Source organism: Amborella trichopoda, chromosome 6 (assembly GCF_054954075.1).
Source record: "Amborella trichopoda isolate Santa Cruz 75 chromosome 6, AtrichopodaSantaCruz75HAP2 v2.0, whole genome shotgun sequence".
In the NCBI taxonomy this organism is placed as follows: domain Eukaryota; kingdom Viridiplantae; phylum Streptophyta; class Magnoliopsida; order Amborellales; family Amborellaceae; genus Amborella; species Amborella trichopoda.
Window position 1 is genome coordinate 32,677,423 of NC_142341.1, and position 20,933 is coordinate 32,698,355.

The following is a 20,933-nucleotide window of genomic DNA, read 5'->3' on the forward strand; positions in this document are numbered from 1 at the left end:
ACTAGACCAAAGAGTTTGGTATGGCTCATGAAGCTGAAGGACATTCTCTTTGGCTGAAGCCTCATTGGCCAAAATGAACTCTAGTTTCTTGTGTGCGACATATTCACACAATTTATTGTCAAAAGATTTTTTTACAAGAAATTAATCCAGATAAAAAGGTCTCCCTTTGTAAGTATTCCACATATTCAATCTGATCAATAGAACTTCTGATAGAATTAGCACAATCTGATCAAGAGCTCATGAAATCATAAGCCACAAATCTTTACTCTAATACCAACTGACAATTCATGACTACAAGCTAGATATAAATATACAGCGCTATTTCCATTAATTTGCACTTCTTTTTTTTTGGTAATGATGAATTTGCACTTTTATGAAACTAATAAAGGTGACAAAGCCAGACCATATACTTAATCTACACTTTACAGCTATCATTATTACAGAAAATTTAAGCGATTCTATTAATACATAGTAACAGAGTCAAAAGACTTAACACAAGAAAATCGCAAGACAGCCCATCAACACTTGATAAATTCATCAAAAGTTGTAATTTTTTCTTTTGTTTTTCATGCCATAAAAGAAGAAATAACATCTGAAAAATCAAAATATGCAACACAAATATCAAATTCACATTTTGAACAAGTAATACATGAAACTTCTCAAGTGAACCCTAAATGGTTATAAATAATCATTGAGAAGAAAAATGCAAAAGCGGCAACCAAAAAGAGAATAACCAGACTGTGAGCTTTAAAACTTAGAAAATGTCAATTAAATCAGAAATAAAAATTTTATATAATAACAGAACAGGTGGATGACATGCAAGATAAAATTAAAAATAAAAAATAAAAGAGTTGTCAAATATGAATTCTAAGAATTTCCATGGCAAAGAATTACCTCCTTGCACTCCAAAAAATAGGAGAGGGCTTGTACGCTCTCCCCATCCAAAGATGGCTTGATGGACTCAAGTTGTTCAGTTAGGCTGTGGAAAGAACAGACATGCAAGGAATGTAAATCTCTATTTACCAAATTTGGCAACAAAAACATTATGATTCAAATTGCCCATCAGCAGGGCTCCCAAAAACCCAATATACACAAATAATTTTTATTCGTGTGTTGAGCTCTATTTTAGGCTTTCGAAAATCTCATGGCAAAAAAAGAATAAGAATTATAGCTTGGACAATAATTAATACAGTATAAGAAGCAATATGGCATATAAAAAACAAACTTCTGTCGAAATAAGAATTACAAAAACGAAAGAAGTGATGGAGCATTAGAACATGGCTCATACAAATAGCATAAAAATTATGCTAGAGTTACGTCTTGTTATAACCAACATATGCAAGACTGGGTACACCTATGTTCAGCATAAAAATGCAATGATCGGAGGAAAAAGGGAGCAGAAGCTGGAAGGAGCCACCGGTTAATGAAAGAGAGACCATGTTTACTAAAAAGACATAAAAAACTATGTTAATATGAAATTCGTGAACTACATGCCAGATATAAAGGTAGACTTGCTAATCAACATGTCGTCGCATGTCGTGCAAAGCGGCATTTTTGACATCAGTCGCATAAACCGAAGCCTTTTCACCAGAAGTATTACAGAATTATATCTGAAGTCAGTGCAGGAACAGGGGAGGTATGATTTTTCAAATCAGAATCACCTAGGAGTCATCTCATAGAGACCTTGATACATGTAACTGGCCCTAAAAGACAGTCATATTTCATAAGTGAATCACTCACTATCCCACCTAGACAAGCACATGCCAGTAGCTAAAGAAGAAGGTTACCGTTGTTCGATTGACGAGGCTCTCAGAACACAACTGTCTTACTAAACCAAAAAAAAAAAAACCTACTACCATTAAAAAGGACTCACTGAAACCATACGCTGAATATATGTGAAAATCACATGCTTATGAATTGAAATACTTGTACACCAACATGTTAGAACTCACGTATCGAAGAGGCTGAAAGTGAGGGAGCCCACCCTGTTTAAAAGAATTGCACTCATTATATTTTCATTTTGATAATTGATTATTTGCAATATACAGGAGATGAGACTATCAGAAGATACAAAAAATTGCTGAATATATGCTAGGGGTACCATTTATACAATTCTACCAAATGAATGCCAAAAACAATGAGGCTTTAAACCATAAAAAAATGGTCGCTCTATAATCCTAGTGAGCCAACACAAAACACTAGAAGACACAGTAGACAAGAATCCAAGGACAATTGGCAAACCTATAAAGCCAATTCAATGATTTTTCTTTTTTTTTTCTTTCAGGAGTTAGCAGCAGATGATATTCAAGATATGACCTTCATGACAAGAGAAGTTTCATGAAAAGAATCAAAACCACCAACAACTATGGTGACACACAAATCAATACCACAGCTTTCATGCACAAATTGATTGGGAGACAACTGAAACACAGGTAGCAGAAAGCGCAAATGTGATGAACTACCCACATCAGAAGAAAGGCATGTTAAGACAAAGCATATAGCAAGTGGCTAGCTGAGATAGAAGCTTTTATACCCCTGACCACGATTAGATTAAGTATGACTCTTTATTATGATAATAAAGCAGCCATCCACATTCCTAAGTACCCTGTATTTTATAAGAGAATGAAGCATATTGAGGTAGACTGTCATAAGACAAGGGAAAAGATTGCAACCAGAATTGTGTGTACTCCTCATATGAAATCGAGAGATCAACTAGCAGATATCTTTACTAAAGCAGTTGCTGTGATAGACATGTCAAGCCGGACATGATTGACATCTATGCTCCCCCATAAGGAGTGTTGAAAGTACAGCAGTAAGTTCGGGATATAAATGGAGTAATTGAGTTTATAGGGTTAATAAACTCACATAAGGGCATTTTCCATAATTTTGCTCATTATTACTAATATAAAACATACGATGAATCCCAATAAGGGGATCACGTCATTCTTCTCTCCATCTCTTCTTCTTATGCAACTCCCTCTTCTCTCTCTCACGCTCCTATCTTTCTTCTCTCTTTATTCTATTTCTCTTTCTCCATCGTTTAGTTGTTATTTAATGTAGACATAAATCATATCTTTTGAACTTGGTTTCCCACGACACCAAAGCCTTCATGAATTCCCCCATCAAGAAGCCATATCCAGTCACTAAGGAGCATCTAAAAGTGTGCACAACTACTGTGTCATACGCCTGTATCAGTAATCAAATGTGATTATTTGTGATTATTTACATTCCTCCTTTCAGAAATCAATACTTAATTTTATATTGAGCAAAATAAAACAATTCAAAAAGCAAAATAAATATATATTTGAAAAATCATTATTTAATTTGACATTGAACAAAATAAAACAATTCATAAAGCGAAACAGATACAACTAAGCTGCGATGCATGCCCAAGGATGTAGGCCTCCATGAGATGTTTCATAGAATGATGGTTCAAGCCACAATTAACAGAATCGTTCACCCCAACGCGTACGCTTCGAGATCTCACTCCAGTGCTTCGATCAACAAATCTTCCTAGAATCCAGTATTTTAATTTAGGAATCTCGAACCAGAGTTATTTGGATACAGGTTCCACGGCATCAAATCCCAAGGTCCAAAGGTGCACCAAATCGTGATTTGATCAAAATGATCCCGCTTCCACTTTTGCAGGAATCTTGATCTAATTTATTTAGAATCCAAACATCAAATCCCTAGAATATCATGCTAACACCCTTTAACAAATCCCATGTTCAAGGAAAAACTTCATTATTCCATAGTGGTAGAAGAACTGCTAAAATATTACAGAATGCTTGGAATTTTTCAAACATTATTTGAAATATTATGTTATTTAAAATTTATTCTTAATTAATATACAAATTGTACTTTCTTTATAAAAGAAGGATAGGTGTCTAGAAACTCTATTTAACATCAAAATGTGTCTAGAAACTCCGCTTAAAATCATTCCTAAAGTACGGAACCAAAATAAATGTCTTATTTTTTAAAATTCCTTATTAAGAAATCAAAATCCTTCTTTCTTTATTCAATCTAGAAATTCCAGTAAACATCAACTCTAGTATTTACGGAACTCTAGTTAAAGATGCTCAAGGACCTTTATTAAAATACTTGTGGGGAAACCCATGCTTAAGGGCACTCGATACATATGATGCCATACCAGGGAACCCTTGTTTAGGGCAGTTGAGGACCTCAGTTCCAATGCTTGGGGAGCCCTAGCTAAGGATACTCTAGAACCTCGAACCTTTTTGCCTCATGGAACTCATTCCTTGATAATTACTTGTGTGGTTACAAGTGGTTGAGAGTGCAGTTCCCAAAAGGTAGGAAACTCAGCCTGAGATATGCATTGTACGTACACCTTTCCTACTACAGGAAGCTAGCCTTTGTGATTCCCCACTTCGATTCCTAAAATCTCAACAACCATTGTTCAAGCAAGCTTCCATCAAAATGGTCATGATCACTCCACATATATCAGCTACCACTTTAGGGGTATGTCCATTCTCTTGGTTTATGGAGACAATATTCTTCTAACTGAAAATGATGATTTAATGTATCAATCAGCTAAAATTTCAATTAGAGCTTTGCTCCAGTCTTCCAGATGAAAGAATTCATTAACCCATCTTAATTTGTTGGACTTGTAATGTCTAGAACTATCAGAGGCGACATGTGAATCAAAGACTGCAACCCCCCCCCTTGGGGAACTTGCATGTCTCTGTGTCTGATAAATGTTGACGGTATATTTTATGAAGGAGAACTTAAATATCTGACAGACAAAATTCAACTTACTATCCATGGGAATTTAATGTTTGGAGGTTAGTTTATTACGGACAAAGTCACTCTATTCTAGTGATGTACTAGCAGATGGTTAGATCCCCGGTATATCTTCTTACAATGAATACATTCATTTATAATCCTTGTTGGTCAAACCAGCATTTTAAAATGCGGGATGCGGTTGTATGCGTTGGGGGGGGTGATGTGGCTCGATGCGGTCCGGATGTGGGTGCATCACCGCGATGTGGTCAATAAATATAAAAAAATTCTAAAAAAATTAAAAGAATAGGTCACTGCATATAAAAACATAGAGAGGTGATATATGTGATAGTAAGTATTTAGTTTATTCATTAACTCCAATATTAGCTGTCGGAGACTGTATCCACCAACCGCTGATAGAAACTAGAAACTAGCTTCATAAAATCTTTAGCAACCATAAGCACAAATTTGCAACCACAAACTTTAAAGTTACAAAATACTACAAACTAAAAGTCTAGGAAGATTAAAGAGTTCAAAAGTCAAGCCCATGAAGAGTCAATACAATCATCATCATTTCTCAAGTCTTGTCACAAGTTCACCTAAACTTCCTCAAATCAACACTCAAAAGATGTTATAATGTGCTTGAGCTTGAGCTTTCAAAGGGCTTCTCCGAAAGTTTTTGGGGGCTACCCCAGTTCATTAAAAGGTTTTTTTAAAAAGAATTTGGCAACACCACTTTTTGTGGCAAAGAAGGTCCCACACCACTTATTTAGGAGAAAGGGGACACACCCCACTTTGTTATTGTTCTTGGTTCGAATTTGATTTAAGTTAAGATGAGAAATCTAATTTAAATTAGATTTGGTTTCCCATTTAAATGGGAGATCGAGATAATATTTAAGTTTGATTGTATTTCAAATTTAAATGAGAGATCTAAATAATGTTTAAATTTGATTGGATTTAAATTTTAAATAGGAGTTGGATTGGGTCAAAGTCTAAAGGGATAAGGTTCCTATCTTTCCACCCAAAATCACGATGTCTGATTTTTGGGATGGATGGCTCTGATTAATCTCTCCCCCATAGATTTTCTTATTTATTCTAAAGGTCCAGCTGAAAACTGGATAAGGCAATACTTATAACAAAATCTAACTCCTAATTTGAATAGGATTCCTTTTAAGTATTGCCTTATCCAGTTTCCAACTAGACCTTTAGGATAAATAGGTAATATGTGGGTTGAGAGATTAATCAGAGCCATCCATCCAAAAATCAGCCATCATGATTTTGGCTCGAAAGATAAGAACCTTATCGCCTTAGACTTTCATCCAATCCAACTCCTATTTAAAATTTAAATCCAATCAAATTTAAACATTAGCTAGATCTCCCATTTAAATTTAAAATATAATCAAACTTAAATATTATCTAGATCTACAATTTAAATTTGAAATGCAATCAAACACAAATATTATGTAAATCTTTAGATCTCCCATAAAAATACGAAACCAAATCTAATTTGAATTAGATTTCTCATCTTAACTTAAAACAAATTTGAACAAAAAATATTAAGAAAGTGGGGCGTGCCCCCTTTCTCCTAAATAAGTGGCATTGGGCCTTCCTTGCCATAAAAAGTGGCGTGGCCAAATTCCTTTCAAAAAAAAATAATAAAATGGGGTGGCCCCCAATATCCCTTTAAAAGTGGCATGCCACTATTTTGCCCAAATAGTGGCGTGCTCCCCCCTTTTTATAGCATAAAAAAAAAGTGCCTCCCTAGGGGGTAATGTGGGACCCACATGGGCAGCACACACATGTAGGGGCGGGATCCTTAGTCCCCACATGTGTTTATCCAGTTCTGAAAATTTCATAAATACCCTTTTAATAAATAATTTTATCAGAAATAATATTTTAAAATTTTGAAAAAAAAAAGAAACATATATAATACTAAAATAAGATATACTAGAAGTGGACTGGCACCTGACTTAAAATAGGCGACAATAAGGGCACTCCACTCGCCCCAGAAACCATGATCCACAACTGTTCTCTTATCCAACCCAACAAAGTCCCGTGACCCACAGTCTTTGTGCAGGGGCTCATGAATGGCTTATCACAATTAGATAATAAACAGTGGGACCATAATCCTAGGATGTGGATTTCAGTTCTCCCCTTAAGAGCAATTCTAGCACTTGTCACTAAAGTGCAAAGGGAGCCCTTTCTGTGCACATATACTAGTGTCCCTCTATAGGGCTGTTTTCAGCAATGCAACAGTCGTGTATACATGTCAGGCAAAAGTTTGTTGAGGTTTAGGCCCTTGCTCTCAGGCCAACAATCGTACACAGGAGCCCACACTTTTCTCATGGCCTATAAACATGATCCCTGAGCATCTCTCCGACTTCAACAAGGGATGATCCACTGCAAACCTTTCTCGGTAGTGCTACATGCCCATGGGTCAAGGGTTTTGGACATGTCCAGGCCCATAAACTGGCTAACTCTTGGAGTGCTACTGTATTCCATATCATGATGGGGCTGTCTGATCAAACTAGTGCGTTCTCACAACAGGTGTCTAAAGTGCTTGCGAACCAGCTACGCTGGCTCGCGTCTGTCCAGGAGCCCAGCTTGGAAGTGGACGGTCAATCAACACACACAGTGCATATTCCACTATAAAATATCAGATTTACAAGCCCTTTTGACCTTTAAAGGGTGCAAAACCCAACATTTCCCACTTGGCCATTGAAGGTCATACAATCACTCCCTCTCAATTTCTCTCAAGCCCATCCCATGTACATGTTTGGCACAAACATTAGCCACCAATCCTTTTGTCAAAAGATCTGCCAACAATGCCTCCGTTGAGAGAAAGGCAATATGAATCTCTCCTGCACGAATCTCGTTGTGAATGTGGTAGTAGAACGACTTTATATGCGTCAATTTCTTGTGAAACCTCAACTCTTTTGATACGCAAATAGCTGCCTGGTTGTTGCAGAAGATTCTGACAGACGGACACTTTACTGGATCAAATCTGAGTTTGATTCAGAAACTTCTTCAACCAGACTGCTTCTTTAGCTGCGAAACGACATGCTACAAACTCTAACTCCATATAGTCGAGAGTGTAACAATATCTTGTTGCTTTGAGCACCAAGAAACAGCTCCACCTGCAAGCGTGAAAATATACCTAGATGTGGACTTAATCTCATCAGGATCACCCTAATTGTCTGCATCTAAATATCTTTGTATATGTACATCTGAGCCTCCTCCGTAAGTGAGTGCATAATTAACGGGTTCCCTTGAAATAGCATAGCACTCTTTTGATGGCCTTTTAAGTGCTCCATGCCTGGATTACTCTGGATCCTGCTAATCAAACTCATGGCAAAAGATAAATCTGGTCTTGTCCCTGACATAGAGCACATTAGTAACCCAACTGCACTTCGGTATGGAATTCTCTGCATGGCTTCCTTTTCTTCTGAAGTAGTGGGACACATGGCTAGGCTAAGCCTGGTCTTCTTATCAAAGGGGGTTAATATGGGTCAACAATTTTCCATTTCAAAACTTTCAATATTTTTCTTACAATATATCTTTTGAGATAGTTGTATAGTTCTCTCTTTTCTGTTTCGGGTAATTTTGATTCCAAAAACATATGATGCTTCTCCAAGATATTTCATATCAACATGTTGTGACAAGAAAGCTTTTGTCTCCAATACGGGACTCATCTAACTACTAGCAATTAACATGTCATCCACATATAGAGAGATGAAGAAAAAACACGTCAATTCTTTCATAATATTCTCCTATGTAGATGAAGAACTCGGGTTGTCTCCTAATTCAATTAATCCTCCTAGGACGAGGTGGTTTGGGATCCATGTCCTAACTTGTATCATTTTCTATCTAATGAAACTTGGTTGGCTTCAGAGTGGCACAACCCTCAAGAAATTCTTCAAGGATACTCTCAAGGACAGCCCCTGTGTCAGGATTACAAAAAAAAAAGGTATCCTTTACCAACTGGTGGGTATCCTATAAAGATGGACTTAAAAGTTTTAAGTTCTAATTTTTTTTGGGTTTCTATCTCGCTTTTATACTCTTTGAATCGATCTAGGGCCAAAATGGGAGTGATCATCTATGAATGTAATAAAGTACTTCTTGCGGCCCTTAGTGGCCACATTCATAAGTCCACAAATATCACTATGGACAACCTCTAATATGCCAGTAGCTCTCTGAGCTTTGACAAAGGATTTCTTAACCAGCTTTCCTTGAACACATTATTCATTGTCTTTGTTAAGTCTCCATTTAGAACACTCAATAATCTCTCTCTCTTTCATCTCTCCATCCTTTTAGGATTTATGTGCCCTAGTCTCATGTGCCATATATATACGCATCATCATTCTTATCATTATGACTTGAGAAATAAGAAATGGAATTTTTTATTGCAACTGAAAAGAAACCTTCTACAAGATGACCATTCGTGGCTAAATCATCTCCATATTTCACCTCCACCTTATTACTAGTAAAAATGGTGGAATGGCTTGCCTTAGCCAATTTAGCAATCGAAACCATACTCTTCCTCATCTCAAGAGCATAAAGAGTTTGTTTTAGGGCCATGCTTTTACTATTCTCAAGTTGAAGGATGGAATCTCCAATACCCAGGATTTCAATCTTTTGATTCCCACTCATATCTACTAATCCCCTAGGGCAACAGGTTTGAAATTTCTATATCCATAATTCCTTGGTGTTTGACACATGTGCGGTGGACCCTGAGTCAAAACACCATGACCCTACTTTAGGGTCAGCTAGCACAGTCTCTAGGACTACACAAGCATGCTCCCTATCGCCATCAGCATTCGTGTTTTTGGGTGCTTTGCAAAACTTAGCAATGTGCCCGAATATCTTGCAACTATAGCACTGGGTTTTCTTAAAATCCTTCTTTTTCTTAGGCCCATTATTCCCCTCTTGATTCTCATTAGTTTGTTCTTATTCTTTCCTTTGTCTTTCGTCTTCTTGAATGAACCAGAGTTGAGTTTAAGGTTTCATATTTACGGAGTCATTCAAGGTTCAAGTATCGCAAGACAATCTTCATTCTTCTTCTGCTTTAAGTTTGGTGATGATCCTGTCCAACTTTGGTATGCTCTCCCTTGCAGTAAGGTCTGAAATGAAGTTGTCCCATGAGCTCAGCATAGAATTCAGAAACTGGCAGATAAGCATGTTTTCATCTGGCTTAACTTATGCTGCCTCAAGTTCACGAACTAAAGTTTTGAACTACTATCAAAGATGTCAGGAATCAGAATGGTGAAGAGGAGGTTCAGACAATGGCCCACAATTGAAGTTGTGCCATAGAATCTCTTCCTGCCAAGTACCTTGGTTTGCCTCTCTGCATTGGAAAGCCTAGAAAATACATTTGGGCCTCGGTGGTGGAAAAATTGAATATGAGGCTGACCATATGGAGGAATAGATCCCTCTAAATGGCAAGTTAGATAACCCTTATTAAAACAACCTTGGCAAACATTCCCATTTATCACAAATCTCTCCTTTATATCCCTTCGTCCATTGCTACCAAATTCGAGAAAACTATGAGGAACTTCCTATGGGAGGGCACAACAAACAGCCACGAATTCCACCTAGGGGCTTGAAACAAGGTTTGTTGCCTCAAAAGGTTTAGAGGATTAGGACAAAGAAGTTTAAGGTGAATAACATTGCCCTACTTGGTAAATGGTGGTGGAGATTAGTGGCAGAAGACTCAAACCTTTGGGATGTCTTCCAGGCAAAATACAGTAATTTTTTGAAGTCCTCATCATCATGAGGTTTGGCTCAGTATAACCTGGAGTTGGACCTTTTTCAAGCACAATTTAGATTCAAGACTAGGGAGGGGAACAAAATTAGGTTCCGGAAGGACCTTTGGTCTAGGAATCAACCTTTGGAGGCTTCTGGCCCTCTCTCTTTAGGATAGCCACCAATGAGAACTCCATAGTAGTTGTTATGTGGAGCGTAGTGGAGATTCTACTGTTTGGACCCCGGTCTTTGGGAAAGCTCTAACAGACTCAGAAAGCAGCTCTCCTTGCCATGCTTCACGCCCTCCAAGGGTTCTTCATCCCTCTGGTAGGAAATGCCACTCTTATTTGGGCCACCTTCCCGTGTAGTACCTTTATTGTGGCTTCTTTCTAATCTTCCATGGAACCCCCTCAAAAAATCTTTAACAAGATCTGCTCTGCCCCTGTACCTTAAGTGTTTCAAGCTTTAGTCTGGATTTTAGCTCATGGCAGGCTTCTTAAGGTCGACCAACTCAAGAAACAAGGCCTTCAACCACCCAATCAGTGCGTTATGGGCCAGCAGGAAGAGGAGTCCCCCAACCACCTCTTCCTACAATGCCCTATTGCCTCTTCTCTCTTGGGTTTATAACCCAGTTCCTCTCACCTTCTTTTCTGAAAAAGGGTTCTCCTTTGAGTGAGTGCCGCTTGAGCTTATTGTGGATGGTGTTGAGGGAGAGGCTCAAACATTCAGAACACACTGCATCAATCAGATCCTCAGTGTTTGAGTTTGTCAACGCAGACTCCTGGTTCTGGGCTCAAAACAACCTGCTTTTTAACAACTAGGACATTACTACCTTCCTTAACAACTGAAGTAATATCTTGCCTTTAACCTCTAGACCCTGAGTATTACGGCTACTTCGGTGTCCACTCCACAATATTCCCTTAAGCTTAACATTGATGAGTTCTCCTTAGGGAACCCAGGTCCTTTGGGTTTCGAGGGAAGCCTGTCAAACCATGAGAGGATAATACTAAAGTTTTCAGGATTCTTGGTGTAAGGTGTGGCTATGTGGAACTCAAGGTATTAAATTCAAAAAAACATAAAAAAAATACTTTTATTATAAGTACTTGAATTCTACTTACATGGGCCACAATATGTTGCTGTAAAATTAAAATAATGCCCTAGATACAACCTAGGATCTTTATTTTCACTGTCAAGATAAATAGAAACTACCCAGGACCTTTAAACTAACCTTCACTATAATTTTTAACACAAATAAGTTCTTGAAATTTACAAAAAATAGGTAATAATACAGAATATTAATTAAAACTATTGGGAAGATGCCTGGAGTTACCCTACCAAGACTTGGTACACTCTACACCCAATTTCCTGACCAATTGCGCACTTTTACTCCTTAAGGTGTTGCTGGAATTTCTGAGATAGAGAAGTTTTATAGGTAGTACTCTTTTTCTAGGGTTTTAGAGAGCTCAAAAATCAACTAGGATTTCCACAAACCCTATTGGAACAAATTACGGCTAAATCTATGAGTTGATTCACTCTTTGGGCTGGACTTCTCCCTTTTTCTTCAAAATTTAGCAAGTCCTTGCTCTAGGGATTTACTAGAGCACCACCCCAATTATTCTTTTTGGGTAGCGTGACACAAAAAAAAAAAAAGGAGAGAGGTGGTGTGACACCAAAAATAGAAGAGAGAAGGTGATGTGGACAAAACAAGACTTTGGGGAGTGAGAAATATAGAGGATCTAGTTTTGGGAGAGAGAAAAGATTTTGTAATAAGAGAGAGGGTTCAAACTAGATCTTTATATAAAAAAATCTATCACCTAGTTGGAACAGGATTCCTTCTAAATATTGCCTTATCCAATTTCCGAGTAGACCTTTAGGATAAATAGGAAATCTGTCGAATGAGAGAGATTTAATAGGAATCATCCATCCCAAAAATCAGCCATCATGATTTTGGGTGGAAAGATGGGAACCTTATTGCCTTAGAATTTGACCTAAGTCCAAATCCTATTTAAACTTGAAATATAATCGATCTTTATCATAGATTTCCCATAAAGATAGGAAACCAAATCTAATTAGAATTAAATTACCTATCCTAACTTAATTTAAATTTTGAAATGGGGCATGCCCCCTTTTCCTATAAAGGTGGCGTGCCCACCCTATAACATGAAAAGTGGCATGGGACAATTTATCCCTCAAAATAATGTGTGCCACCTTTTATGCTAAAAAGGTAGCGTGGCAAAAAAAATTTAAACAAATCTTTTTTTTTTTTAAGAAAGAAGGTGGGGCGTGCCCCCTTTATTGCATAAAAAGTGGTCGTGCCACTTTTGCTAAAAAAGAATTGGGCGTGACCCCTAGCATGCACCTGGTCCTCACTCTTATAAAAAAGACACAGACATGTAGGCTGGATCCTTGGTCCCACGTATTATTTTAAGATCTTAAATTTTCATAAGTACCCTTTTGATGAAAAATAGCAAAAAAAAATTTTAAAATTCTAAAAAAAAATTAAAAATCATATAAACATTTATAATACCAAGATAAAGTATACTAGAAGTGGACTGGTACCAATGAGTCAAAATAAGCGACATTCCACTCACCCCAGAAACCATGATCCAATACAGTTTTCTTATCCAACCCAACAAAAACCCACGACCCACAGTCTCAAAGCAAGGGCTCATGATTGGTTTGTCAAAGATGGACAATAAACAGTGGGACCATGATCCTGGAATGTGGATTTCAGTTCCTCCCATTAAAAACAAGTTTAGCCCTGGTCACCACAGTGCAAAAGGGTCTCTCTCTATGTACATGTACATGTGTCCCACTATAGGGCTACTTCCCAATAATGCAGCTATCATGTGTACATGCCATGCGGATGTTTGTTGCGGTTTTTGGCGCATGCTCTCAGGCTTACAACCGCACACAGGAGACGACACAGTTCTCCTGGCCTACAAACATGATCCCTGGGCATCTCTCTGACCTCAACAAGGGATGATCCACTGCAAACCCTTCTCAGTAGTACCACATGCCCAAAGCTAAGGGTTTTGGACATGACCAGAGTCATGAACCGCCCAACCCATAGTCAATCAACAGACACACATTGCCACTGAATTGCATATTTCGTTATCAATATCATTTTTACAAGCTCTCTAGGCCTTTAAAGGCAACAAAAATCAACACTTGGGCCACTAAGACTCACACATGGCAGAATCTGTAGTTGATCTAGAGGGACCTAAGTGGATTTTACCTTGTCCATGAGTAGTAGTACCCTAATTGTGGAAAGGCATTCTCGCAATGTCATCCATTGGGCGTCAAAGAAAGTAAAACCCACCGGAGACTAGCTTACATCTCTGACCACATTTTTTCACTGTGCAAGACAAGGTCAGTCATCTTCAACCAAATTACCCAGAGGTGCCACCATTGTAGTTGATACCCTCGCTATGCGAGGTGTTTGTAGTATTGGACTCTAACCTCTTCTCTCCTCTATGGTTACTAAATCCGCCCACCCCCCCTTCTCTCCCGTCTCCCTCCTACCCTCTTTTTCCCATTTCCTATGTGCTATGGCTCTCTTGTTTCCACTAATACTCCCTCTGACATCTCCTGCAGCTGATCTTTCCCGTCAATCAATTGCCTATTTTTACCCCCCAACCTTCTAAACCCTGATATTGCTCCCCCTCACTTTTTTATACTGATTCTCTTACACCTAAAAACCTTTATTGAACTGAAATTAGTCCCTCTTCTTTTCACCATACTCTCTTTCCATGGCCATCCTTATCCTTTTCCTTCCTCCCTAACTCTTAGCCTCATGAAAAATGATAGGTGTGTCTCACACCAAGATCCGAACATGGCAGAATCTGTAGTAGAGCTAGAGAGGCTTAAGTGGGTTCCACCATGTCCAAGGATTTTATAAATATTTCTATCTCATACAAGCAAAAGTTTTATTGCTTTATGATTATGAGTTTTATTACTTCATCACTTCCCATTCCTTTTACTTCGCTTTTCTCTCCCTCTTACTCACACTCCCTTTCCCAGCTGCCTTTACTTTCCTCCTGTTCATCTGATTCCCCTTCTCTCTCTCTCTACTCCTGTTCTCTCCTTTCCTTCCCAGTTGCCCCATCCTCCCCTTGCTGTGACACACTGTTTCTTCCATAGTACCCCACAATTGGCAGAATTTGGAAAAGCAATTGATAAGGCGTCTTCTACCCCTTCAGTTTCTTGCCTGTTAACTGGTCTAAGTGTGATAGACTGCTAATTTGCAAAGCTTTTTGGCATCTCTGATAATGTATTTTGTATTTTTTAGACGCATCTAACTAACAGATGTATCCAATTAAGAAGGTGATAAATGGTGAAAAGGAAAAATTTTGAAACGGAAAGAGCAGTACACTTACACATGACAAAAAAATCCACTGAACTTGAGGTCCAGTCTCACTAAAATTTCTATGTTTTGCCTTGTTTTCTCCTGTCCATGTATCTCACTTGATGACAGAAGAGGATGACTTCTGAGTTCAACTTATGTTATACACTGCAGCTATACCGATCACCAGGTAATATAGACTAGGATGAATTACAAACTAGAGAACTTGCATGGAAGTTGCATTCCATCTTACTCAGCTAGTCAGGAATTAAGAATAGAGACAAACCATGGACGACAAGTGCATGATTTTCTGAAGAATATAAAATCAACAATTTGTTGAGTAGCACATTTTCTAAATGCAAATTCAAGATGAACAATCAAGAACCGGACAGAAGATGTCAGCATTACAGTTAACATATTAAAAAAAACACATGTCCTAGAAAAGCATCTGCAAACCAAGGATACTAAACACGTAAAGTTACCAAAATCCATCCAGCATGAGGCCAGAATATTGCTCTATAAAGCTTGCTCAGGACCTCATACATTTATATAGACACTCCAAATTGCTGCCAATTATTACTTATTTCACTACATATATCCCTATTGGTCACCTCTCAGACCGTTTCGTCAGCCCTGGTAACCAAGAAAGTCATTACATTTTATGGAATTTTGCATGACTAGATATTATATATGGGACAGTGAAACTCGAGTTTTACTTGCACTCAGAATGATGGGATAAAATGAAGTTTGGAGTAATAGATACAAACTTCTATCCCAAGAGCACACCTTCCAGCATTGAAGAAATCTTTTAGTTCACCATGGAATATCTTGAACTGTTCTACAAAAGCTTCACTGTATTCTCCAGGATTCTTGGTGATTCTAGAAAGCATGGCTTCTGTAGCAATCAAATCTTCAGGCCCAGCATTCCGGTGGAGCTTGTTTTGTATGGTGTGCTTGATTTCTTGCTAACCACAAAACATAACCAGACTAATCAGAGAAAATACAACCACTGTTTACGTGATGTGAGAAATCATAGAGAAATGAATGGATAACAACCTTGAGATCATGAGGAATGTCATTTCGATGAGCAATATCTCTTATACGCGTCAAAGGAACTGATGCTGTGAATTCTGACTTGAATGATGGTAAGCATGGATGAATTTTGCGAATGATGAGTATTTCCTGCAGAAATGGATTGGAGTATACCTAATTGAGTAATTCAAGAAAAGAAGTACAAAGTTTCTTCGGTGGAAAGTACAGATTGGCACTTTCATATATTTAGGTAACAATAATTTCTCATATGACCCAAGAAAGAAATACAAAAGAAAAATGAAATTCCAAATCCTGGTCAAGATAAGCAAAAGGTTTGAAATAAACCAAAATGGTGAATAGAGTTGCAAATCACTAGACCACTGCGGTTAGTGACAAAAAGTAAGTTCGACTGCAATTCCATGAAGATATACTTCATTCCCCAAAATGCATCCAATAATGAATAAACATCAAATCCCAAAAGGTCATATATGTAGTTTTTTTCTTAGAAATGCATAGCTTATAAAATTACAGATACAATTAGCAAGGAGAAATCAAAGTTAACAAGGAAGCCATCAAATATATTAGTTGAAATACATGTGGTACCTCAGGTAATGTATTTTTTGAATAGGAAATCCTCTCCAGATCACAGAAAATAAGCCTGGAAATTTCAGCATGTCTGTTTGGCCTATGATGACCTCCATCTTCAAAACAGGGAATCTGCCCTGTGTTGATCAACTGTTCATAACACCCCAATGATATCAAGAAATCATTTGGATTCTCTAATATCCAAAATAAGCTCAATAAAACCTACAAAGGAGACTTATAAAACTAATGCATTCTATAAAAATGATTCTTATATGGAACCTTTAGGTAGATAGCAGAATAAATGAGGGACTCCAAGCGGCTTTCTTCTTCAGTATTCTGAGTTAATAGCTCCCGCACAACTTCCAGCTGCATCCAGAGTAAGAAGGTAAAAAAAATGTTACATCATGTTCAAAAGGAAGATAACATAGTAAAATACCCTCTAGAGTGTCCTCGACAAAAGATAACCTCCATAAAAGCCACAAGAAACAGCATTTAAAGCCACAAGAAACAGCATTTGAACATGAAAGCTTACATGTTGCTTCAAAACCTAGATCAATGTTTAAGATAAAAGTTTCTAAAGAGAGGAAACAACTAATAAATTAGTTAAAAAATTTAGAATCTAAGGCTTGTAATAAACATATTCATACATAGAAAGAAATGCAGAGTGGAAATTTATCATGTCTTAGTTATACCTTGCGCCACCAGTTCCTGGCATTCTGGTCACCTTTGACTAGTTTCAGTGCTGGGCCTTCAAGACTTTCAGTATTCCATCTCCTAGCACTTTCTGTCTCACCATGTTTGTTTGATTTCATGAAGGAGACAACCTTTCCTTGCCACCCTTGAACAAATGCACTAGGCTCCTGCACTTCAACCAATAATGGAGAACTATTACTATTATCATCCACCACTGCAACTTCTTCTGATCCAACCTCAACTTCATCTTCAAATGCTGGCAGGTTAACAGCCTCTCTGGTCTGGTTCCAATGGCAAACCATCTCGAATTTCCCCTCCTTTGGTAGCTTCAAAGCTCGGTTATCACCCTCCTCCCATATAGTGGTTTTTTCTTTGGCCAAAATGACAAACTTATATTCAACATTCTCACCACCTTTGAGCTTCAAATCTGCAACCCATCCGTCCTCTGTCCATGACATGTCCACATTTTTCTTCCAAGAACCCAACTCTTTGGAAGAACCTGTGATTGCAATGTGTTCACCAAATTTGACTTGATGGTCTAATCTAATGCGAATTGCTACCTTTCCTTTTTTACGGTCTACTGGAGCCATCTTTGCTTCTCTGGCCATGGCAAAGAGAAACCTAAATGTGTTAACTTTCTGTCTTTATTTTCTAGCAATGTATTGGATGTCTCTCTATTATACAGATGTGTTTAATGCACAGCAGCAATCTTATACTAAACATATAATGCAGGGTAACCAGATTTTGAACTAAGCTACAACCAATTAACACTGATTTTCAAACTTTGTAATAAAAGAGATACAACTCAATAAAGAAACCATAGATAATCCATTTAAAAAACATGTCACTGCTTCCATTCGATCTTTTATCAACTAAAAAGAGTTATAAAAAAAGACCAAGACACTTGAACAAAGATAAACCAAAAGCTTTTCAAACAAGAGAAATACATATAGAGAAACAGCTACCTGACAATCTTCTGAGGTATTTTTATCAAAAGAGATAGCAACAATCTCATTATGCGTGGTATTCAATGGATTATGTGTTTGGCATTTTAAAGACGGATGTGGCATTGTAGTGCACTAGGGAGTTCTCTCAAATTAAATTTTTTTTTGGGGGTAATTTTCTCTTAAGGTTTTTCACAATAAACATGATCAGACATTCCAGCTCAAAACAGTTGTTCACAAACGGAATTATTATTCATCAATCAATCTAAACTCACATACCATAACAAGCAAGCACAGCCAGCATGTGCAGCCCTTACTTACAAAATGCTAGCCCAAATTTATGCAATTTGATACCAGAATTCGACTCAATAGAGCAGCACAGACGTGTTGCTGATTCTGGCTACGAAAACAAATAAACTAAGAAGTTCAAAAAAGCAGCACGGCAAGCCAAACGGATATGCCATATATAAACACTGGAATCTCAAATATGTTCACTACAATACAAGAGGAGCTCTGAAGCAGATAATATATAAATGACAAACCCCTCAAAGACTTGAATATGAAAAAATAAATAAAAGGCAAAACAGCAGCAATGAATTGGAAGTTTCGGCCTGAACATGTAAAGTTACAGAGAAAAAAAACGAAGAATGAATTTCATGAAAACAGAGCAAGGGAAAACATACCTTTCTGAAACACTACCACGACAAACGACAGGATACAATCTCCTGCTGAGTACATGAGATGAAAACCGAGATCCTTCGAAACACGGAAGAAGGAAGAATCTAGGCCTCAGCTTCAGAATGTGGAGGGATGAAGAGGAGGATTCATCATAGTCAGTATAAAGAGAAGAAGAGGAACAGGAAAAGAGACGAAAAGACGCCATTTTGCTCTTATTTGAGAGAGAACTGAAGGTTGGGAGAGAGAGATGCAGTCACAGGAAGGAACATATGGAGAGATTTCAAATCTTTGGAGCCTATCGAGTGTCTAGAAAGTAGCGATGCTTATTTTACAGATAAAAAAGAGTGGAGTTTTTTCATCAGCAAATTCTCGCGTGATAAAAAAGAGAACAGATTTTTGCTAGGAAGGGAAAATCAACTCTTGCTGACGCGTGGAATGGGCGGCAAGAATCCCAAGGCCCGATCACATCAGTGAGTGAATGGATGGGAAGTGTGCGATTGCCCTTTGGTGTGACTCGTGAAATTGGAGCCCGCGCCGTTGTCGATCGAACCGGGTGGGTCCTTTCTGGTTGCCCCGGCGGCCTCGGCAAATTATGGGGTCCGGTTCCGTGCGCGGGTGATTTTACCTTTGTGTGGTCCTAGTGTCCCAACCAATGGTTTAAAAACCGGATCGGTGATCCGTATCGGGTTTTTCAAAAATCGATCCGGATCGGTGAATCGGCGATCCGGATCGGTGAATTGGCGATCCGGATCGGCAAATCGGCGATTCGGATCGGAATCGGGTGAATCGGTCAGAATAAAGCTTCAAAAAAATCCGAAAAAATTATTAAAATTCATTATAAATATTGTTTTTTAGGAATTCAATAAAAAATGAGGGTACTCCATTAAGAATTTTCATGTTTTTGAATGAATATGCGAATATTGATATGTTTTTCCCCTGCATGAACCGCCATTCAACATTTAATTTACATCACACAAAAGGATAAACATAGAATTATCATGGAATAAGTATATCAACATACATGGACTACAATAAAGCATAAAATTAGTAATATACGATCTAAATTAAGATGTAAAAAGTTTAAATTAACCTGACAGTTCAAAAAGAAAAATAATCACCATATGTAATGATAATATGTTGCGGTAGTTCATGTAGTCATATTCGTTGTTATTTGTTATTGCAAAAGGACAATAATATTTCGTACATATCAATTACAAACATTTAGAATAATACAAAATGCAAGCTCCAAACATGGCTACAACTCAATTATCAAGAACATACATTTTTTGCATTAAAAAATTAATAATAAAAACAATTCTTCAAAGAGCCGGCTAACATCAGTCATTCCAACTAAAAAATCCATGAACAACAGATAAAAAAAATACAGTTTTGTATTGAAAATATAATAACATGCATTTTTTTGCATAAATAATCCATCAACATACAATTTTTTCAACAAAAACTTTAACAATAAAAATTTAAAATATGGTTTAATACCTCATGATAATTAAAACCTTGTCACGATTTTCACATCTTTTCGGAAAATCATCATTTTTCAAAAAATTCGATCATGGACAAAAAAAAAAAAAATTTACAGCAAACTCAAACAATAAAAATTAAAAATTGGGTTTAAATGTTTAATACATCATGATAATCAAAACTTTATCACGATTTTCACATCTTTTCGAAAAATCATCATTTTTCAAAAAATTCGATCATGGATAAAAAGAAATAAAAAAAAAAAGTACAACAAATTTTCAAAAAATTCGATCATAGATTAAAAAAAAAAATTAACAAATTTTCAAAAAGTTCGATCATGGATTAAAAAAAAAAAATCATAAATTTTCTAAAAATTTGATCATGGATTACAAAAAATTCGATCATGGATTACAAAAAATTCGCTCATGGATTACATAAAATTCGATCATGGATTACATAAAATTCGATCATGGATTACAAAAAAAAAAAAAACATAAAAAAACAAAAAATTCGATCGTGGATTACAAGAACAGAAAAAAACAATTCGATCATATTACAAAAAATTCAATCATGGGTTACAAAAAAAAAAAAAACACAAAAAATTCGATCATGGATTACAAGTAAAAAAAACAAACATTTCGATCATGGATTACAAAAAAGTCGATCATGGATTACAGAAAATTCTATCATGGATT

General features: G+C 37.1%; 1 protein-coding gene across 2 annotated transcripts in view; it reads right to left on the reverse strand.

Moving 5' to 3' along the window:
• The window catches only part of PWD (chloroplastidic phosphoglucan, water dikinase (ATGWD3)), a 50,241-nt gene extending 31,174 nt beyond the window's left edge, over window positions 1-19,067 (reverse strand). For both annotated transcript variants that reach the window (XR_016058087.1, XM_006845041.4), the window contains exons 1-7: window positions 18,765-19,067; window positions 17,137-17,737; window positions 16,724-16,810; window positions 16,463-16,594; window positions 15,884-16,009; window positions 15,614-15,792; window positions 895-979 (exon numbers count right to left, since the gene is read on the reverse strand). Coding sequence is in view for 1 of the 2 variants with exons in the window: in XM_006845041.4 (XP_006845104.1) it covers window positions 895-979; window positions 15,614-15,792; window positions 15,884-16,009; window positions 16,463-16,594; window positions 16,724-16,810; window positions 17,137-17,737; window positions 18,765-18,964 (1,410 nt within the window). In the remaining variant the exon portion in view is untranslated. The remainder of the gene's footprint in view (window positions 1-894; window positions 980-15,613; window positions 15,793-15,883; window positions 16,010-16,462; window positions 16,595-16,723; window positions 16,811-17,136; window positions 17,738-18,764) is intronic.
• Window positions 19,068-20,933: the final 1,866 nt, after the last annotated feature.